At 35.2% G+C, this 6,742-nt stretch overlaps 1 protein-coding gene across 1 annotated transcript; it reads right to left on the bottom strand.

Moving 5' to 3' along the window:
* Positions 1-936: 936 nt before the first annotated feature.
* On the bottom strand, positions 937-1,930 carry LOC114729442 (zinc finger BED domain-containing protein RICESLEEPER 1-like). The gene is made up of 3 exons (XM_028916440.1): positions 1,547-1,930; positions 1,136-1,469; positions 937-1,034 (listed from the first exon to the last, which is right to left on the bottom strand). Exons 1-3 carry the CDS (start codon positions 1,928-1,930, stop codon positions 937-939), a joined length of 816 nt encoding a protein of 271 aa, XP_028772273.1.
* Between the last annotated feature and the right edge of the window lie 4,812 nt (positions 1,931-6,742).

The raw sequence follows: 6,742 nt of genomic DNA, 5'->3' as shown, positions 1-6,742 counted from the left end.
ATAGGATCCAATGGACTAATTTGAGGAGATTAAAATAAATAAATAAATTACTTTAAATATTATATTATTTATTTATTTGACGCAATAGCATATAGTACATGATCTCTCTAAAATATTTATATGCATCATTAAATTATATATTAGTTTGCAAGCCAAGAAAATTAATTTGGAGAAAAAAACAATAAATATAATATTTTAAAGTAATTTATTTATTTATTTTTAATCTCCTCAAATTAGTCCATTGCATCCTATATTAAGGACTGGAGGTAGTACTTGGATGCAAGCAATAAACCTCATATCCTAGAAGGGAAAGATGTGTTTTGCTTAAATACATATAAAAGGCTTAGAGGCTCAGAAAACAACATGACAGAGAGAGTGTGCGTGTTGACTATGATGAGAAAAGGATGGATCGGCTTGGAAGTGGAAATTTATAGAGAGAAAATATAGCATTTGGTGAGACAAAAAAGAATAAAATTAATGGATGTTTATGGAGGTTGAAGAATTTTGTTATTTTTTTCCTTTTACAAAGTTCATATATATTTTTACACCCAAGTAAATTTCATGGTGCCTAATGCCCCTTGATGCAAACTTTGTTGTTAAAAATGCACCTTAAAACTGACTTTCTGGGCCCCTCTAACGGTAAACTAACGAACGTTAACGGCATGGTGCCAGATGCTCCCTCTTGACAACTTCATGTATATTTTTGCACCCAAATAAACTTTATGGTGCCTAGTGCTCTTTCGGGTAAACTTTTTTGTTAAAATTGCACCTTAACCCAAATATTAAACATATGATTACATAAACATGATATGTCCTTAATAATTTAACAAACATCTCAAATTAAAACATAAATCTAAATTAACACCACCACAAAGTCACATGTCACTACACAAATCACTATCAACTATCAAGTGCTCAATCATCACTCATGAGCTATCAGTCAATATTGATAGTGTTAGGGTTGGAGGCATGATTTGAAGACATGAAATTATTTGGTTGAGCTTGAAAACCGCCATCTTTTTGCTCAGCTGGCTCTGCCACAAATAAAATTCAAAATACAAAGTGAAAAATACATTACATGATGATAATTATAAATAATGAAAATGAGATAAAGAAATAAACATAATTATATTACCTTCATCAGAATCATCACATGGAAAACCAAGCATCCAATTACGGGTACAAATAAGGGCTTGCACATTTTGTGGAAGAAGACAACTTCTATATTTTGTGAGAACTCGTGAACCAATACTAAAAGCTGATTCACTAGCCACTGTAGTGATTGGAATGCTCAAAATATCACATGCCATCTTTGATAGACAACGAAAGTGAGCTACATTGGTCCTCGAATAATCCAAAACATCCATCTCCAGAAACAGATTTGGATCCATTGTTGCTTCTTCTAAATGAAAGTCAAGTTCAGACTTTTCCATTGATGCAGTGTCCTTGCTCTTGCATTTGAGATAATCCTACAAAATAAAAAGTGTCAATAAAAAATCTAAAATAATATTATGACAAAAAAAAGAAGAAAGAATATCAAACTTACCCCAAAAGCCATAGTGTTTAAACGGCCATGTTTTACAATACCACCTTTAGATGGATAAGAAGGAGGCCGATTTGATGTTCTTGGCAACATAATGTTCATGGCACTAACATTAGAAGAACCTGAATCATTATTTGGAGCAACAATAAGACTAGGAGTTGACGATGATGATCCAACCACACCCATGATTTTATATTCATTGAAAACACAGTACATCTTCTTCCTAATATGTTCAATCTTCTCAGTATGATTCACAAGATCAAGCTGTGCATAAGAAAACCTTATTATATCAAACTTTATCCGTGGATCAAGAATGATTGCAATTGCAAGAATGACACTATAATCACTCCAATATTTGTCAAACTCTTCAAGCATACTTGCAGCCATATTTTGGATCACAACATCATCATGATCTAGAAATTCTTTCAACAGTAACTCAATTTTTGATATCTGCACAAAATACAAGTTTGAAGTTGGATATGATGTGCAGAAATCAACTCCGTTATTGTTGCAAATGGAGCCAAGAATTCACAAATCATTTCTGCCCTAGACCACTCATTAATTGTCAAAGAATGGTGATAATTTGTATCATTGAAAGCCAAAGTAGCAAAAGCACGATGATAGTAAAGAGCACTTTCAAGCATTGAATGAGTTGAATTCCATCTAGTAGGAACATCCAACCTTAAGCCCAAGGAACACCTAACACCAACCTGCTCAATGCACTTCTTGAAATTGATTGCCGTTGCCTCTGATGCCTTTACATATCTAATGTTATCCCTGATCTTTTGGATAGCACCACTTGCTACTTTCAATCCCTCTTGAGCTATGAGATTTAAAATATGGGCACAACATCTCACATGAAAAAACTCACCATTACATATCAAGCTATTACTCAAATTCATCCTCTCTTTCAAAATGTTTTTCATACTATCATTTGCTGAAGCATTATCAATAGTAATAGAAAACACTTTCTTTTCAATCCCCCAATCTACTAACAGTTCATACACCTTTTTAGCCAATTCAACTCCAGTGTGTGGTGGTTCCAAGTGTGTGAATGCAAGTATTTTGCTATTGAGATTCCATTTCTCATCAACAAAGTGAGCAGTCAAGCAAAGATATCCCTCAGTAGTTACTGAAGTCCAACAATCAGTGGTTAAACATACTCTACTTTGACTTTTTGCAATTGTCATTTTCAAAATTTCCTTTTGCTTAAGATACAGATTCCAAACATCAGCCACAACAGTTTTTCTAGTAAAATACCTAGCCTCTGGATTCAAAAACTGATGTGTTTCCCTAACTACTTCATATTCATAATAGGAATATAGCAAATCATGCACAATGATAGACTTAGCAAGCAATTCCCGGAATTTGTTATTATCAAGATGTCTAGCTCTCATTTTCCCAGCTTGGTCTAACATCATACTACCAATGTCATGGTATTTAGGGACTAAATGACATGAATCCACATGACGCCAAAGGGTGGAAGTGCCATAATTCTTACCCCCAACAACAAAAGCCTTTCCACAGCCATTTCATGTAGCCTTTTCTTGCCCATCTACTTTGCCAATTTTAGTAAAATACCTCCACACTTTAGATGTATATTTTTTAGCTTTCTTTCCAGTTCCATTGTCATGCACAGAATAGTCAGCTTCAGACCTTTTGTCTCCATCAACAACAACATTGGTTTGAGAGGGAGACTCATTAACAACATTCTTACCAGTACCACCGTCATTAGGCACAGGCACACTAGGACTAGCAGATGACATCCTATATACAAAACCAACAGTCCAATACGTTATATAGCCACCAACACAGCAAGTTCAATTCGTTATACAGCCAATTCAATCTATTTTACATTTCAGATTTCACAACAATAAATAATATATTAATTTACCAAAAATCCAAAGTGAAACGTGACCGTGAAGAAGAGACAAAATCAGAACAAGTTCATATTTCATATTTAGACTCCAACACAGGCAACACTCGTGTCTGGAGTCTCGAGCTCGACCAGTCTCCAAACTCCAGAGTCCAGAGGCAGAGAGGGAGACGAAGACAGAGAAGGAACGAGGAACTACGAAGAGACAAAGTATGGTATACCTGATGATTGACAGACTCACGACTTGCCGAATGTCGATGCTCAGGTCTTACGTGTAGGTGTGTAGCACGCCAACGAGACTTGCGACTTGCCGGCGTTCAAGACTTCAAGTCGACCAGGGGAGGTAGATTCAGGTAGGGGCAACGCGGTGAGCCTGTGACAAGCTCTGAGATCTGAATGGGGGCGACACAGCGACAAGCTCTGAAGTTTGAAATTGAATGGGGGCAACCGACTCTGGAGTCTGGACTGGACCTCTGAGGCTCTGATCATGGAATGTGGAACTAGGGCAAAGGCGCAAGCGCAACGTAGAGACAGAGAGCAGCCAAAGAGCTTGGGGCTTGGGACTGGCCGAGGGCGACGCGGCGACGCTGACTGGGAGACTGGGTCGAGGTCGAGGAGAGTGGGAGTCTTCAGTGTTGTGGGGGAGTCTGGCCGTCTGGGACCGTGTTGCGGAGTTGTGGTTGTGGATTTACGGTGTTGGCTGAATGGCTGTTGCGGTGTTGTCAACTTGCCGTGTTGGAATGGAGTAGTCAATGACTCAATGGACTGTGCGGCTGTGGCCTGTGGGACATGGACTCCAACTCCAAGTGCTCAGTGAGTCAGTGTGGAGTGTGGACTGGGCCGAGACTGATAGTGTAGCTGTGTACAAACCAAGTGAAGTGACCAATTGAGTCTGACCGAGAGGCAAAAGGAAAAATTTGCAAAAAAAAAAAAAGGTTAAACAGGCTGGCCCGCCAACCCTGCGGGTTAGCCCGCGGCGGGTTTGGGTTTGGCGGTTATGGGCTCAAAACTTTCATTTTAAAATGGTCCTAATTTTTATCAACCCAACCCGCCACTTGGTGGCGAGTTGGTAGGTTGAGCCCGCAGGCTCAACCCATATTACCGGCTCTAGTTGTTGAACTTAGCGCTTTATTTAAATGGACAAACGACACTGTTTTATCTAAATGGAGGCTAAATGGAGAGATTACATAATGGAGAGGTTCCGTGCCGTCCCCGAGAGGTTTCACAAATGAAGAAAAGTACAAGACTCTAACAGCAACTTCTCGGTGTCCTTGTCACAGTTACAGTTTCCATTTTTAACATCTTAGAATTTCTAAATGGATTAATGGATCATTAGAGAAGATATGCGGGATATAACACTGTAAGGAAATATACTCAGAGAAATTCAATCCCATCATAATAATAGATACAAATCGCATATTTATATAATTGAAAAATCCAAACATTTCCAAGTCAAATCAGTTGAATATATTCTTGCATTGGAGGTAATGGTGCAACAAATTAAAGAGTCGACTTTGTTGGAATTATTCAAAGTCATCATTAAGAAAAAAGACTTGGAACCATCATTAAATTAAAAGAAAAAAAATATTCTTACTTCATGAAATCTCAATGACTTGTTTCAATTTGGGGAAAAAAAAAATTATACCAACTGGTATCCAAAAGCCAAATGTCTCAACTAATCCAAACTGAGGAGATATATATGGGTGGAAACCTCCATCACCAGAAATTTTGTCTATCCATGAAACTCAAAACCTTACTTTAGGAGAACATGCACCAAACTAGTTAAAAGCAGCCCTTGTTGCTTCAAATTTTTCTGAGTCAATAAATTCGTAATTATGGGAAATCGTTGAATTGAGCATAAATCATAATCTTCTACTCTTTCTACTAAGATTAAAAATATTTTGAAAAAAATAACAAAACAAAAAGGAGCCAATCAACTTAGTTAGCAAGAGTGACAAGGGTTCTTGTCATTGAGGTGATTGTAGGTTCAAATTTTAACTCGGGTATGTAATGACCTTTAAAAGTTGGGATATGATCTTTAAAAGTTTTTCTATTATAGTAGTTTTATGGAATTCAAAGAAATAAACAAAATGGAAGTGCAAGGGGACAAACTGAAATTGGGATCTAATCTTTCAAGATGTTTTATTATAAAAGTCTTACGAAATTCAAAGAAATTTTTTTTAAGAAAAAAGGAGAGTTCAAAAAAAGAAAAAAGAAATGGGAGAAATTACATAATTTCCATTTTTTAGATATTTGTATCATTTCTTCATTGTTGTTTGTTTTGAATATTGGGCGGGAAGCCTATATGATTTTACTATTAAAACATTTTTCACAATTTATTTTTGGCTTTTAATATATATGGATATATATTTGGAAATAGATAATAGATTATTCATTTCTAAATTAAGGGAAAGACTTAGTAATTTACTCAAATAATAACTTCATTAGCACAAACTTAGTAAATTACATAGTGTCTAAATCTAATTCCAAGAAGACAGTATAATTGGAGCTATCAATAAAAACCAGCCCAGCCCTAAAAGGCTAGGCCTTGAAGGACTAAGGCCTAAAAAGACTCCCTTAAAAACTCACATACTTTAAAAATTGTTTAATTATTAAAGCTCAGCTCTTGCATATGCAGCCTCAGGTCTTAAAAGGGCTGGCACTGTTATGTTATTTTTTAAAATTTAAATTCTTTTGAATTATTTTAAAATAAAAAAATAAAACAACAAAACTTCTAAAATTTATTATTCAAATTATAAATATTAGTAAAATAAACTAATGGTCTATAGAAAAAAAACATTAAATACCAATAAACTATTGTCCAAAATTAAAAAAAAATCAAAATCTAATGAAACAGGAAGAACATAAAGATAAAAACCTAGTAGCTAAAGATTAAAAACATCAACATGATTATTATTTTTATCCTCATCTTCATCAGTATCATCAAGATTAGCAATATTTGATTGTTTTTCACTACAAGTGAGCTCTTTTTCAATGATAAAAATATTAAGGTTTTTGTCTTCATCTCCCTTAAATAAAACTATGTAGTAGTTATGAGCATAAATAAAAGCCTGAACAGTTGTTCGAATAAAAATTTTTTTACACTTTGTTAAGACATGTGAACCGATGGTAAAGAAAGATTTACTAGCCGTTGTAGTGATTGGAATGCTAAGAATATCAACTGTCATTCTTGAAAGAATTGAAAATTGATTTTAATTATTCTTCCACCAGTCCAAGACATCTAATTCTTTTCAATTATCTGGCTTGAGTATTGGTTCTTCTAAATATTTTTCTAATTCAAACTTGTTCATAAAAGATTAATT

This window comes from Neltuma alba, unplaced genomic scaffold (genome assembly GCF_004799145.2).
Source record: "Neltuma alba isolate B1F8T4 unplaced genomic scaffold, ASM479914v2 tig00012634_pilon, whole genome shotgun sequence".
Taxonomy (NCBI): Eukaryota; Viridiplantae; Streptophyta; class Magnoliopsida; order Fabales; family Fabaceae; genus Neltuma; species Neltuma alba.
Note: the sequence above shows the minus strand (reverse complement) of the source record. Positions and strands in the feature narration are given on the sequence as shown.

Coding starts and splice junctions, on each gene's coding strand:
- LOC114729442 (XM_028916440.1), bottom strand. CDS start 1,930: ATGGCTGCAAGTATGCTTGAAGAGTTTGACAAATATTGGAGTGATTAT. Junction 1,470..1,546: donor TAAACACTATGGCTTTTGGG/GTAAGTTTGATA, acceptor TTTATTTTGTAG/GATTATCTCAAATGCAAGAG. Junction 1,035..1,135: donor ATGTGATGATTCTGATGAAG/GTAATATAATTA, acceptor TATTTGTGGCAG/AGCCAGCTGAGCAAAAAGAT.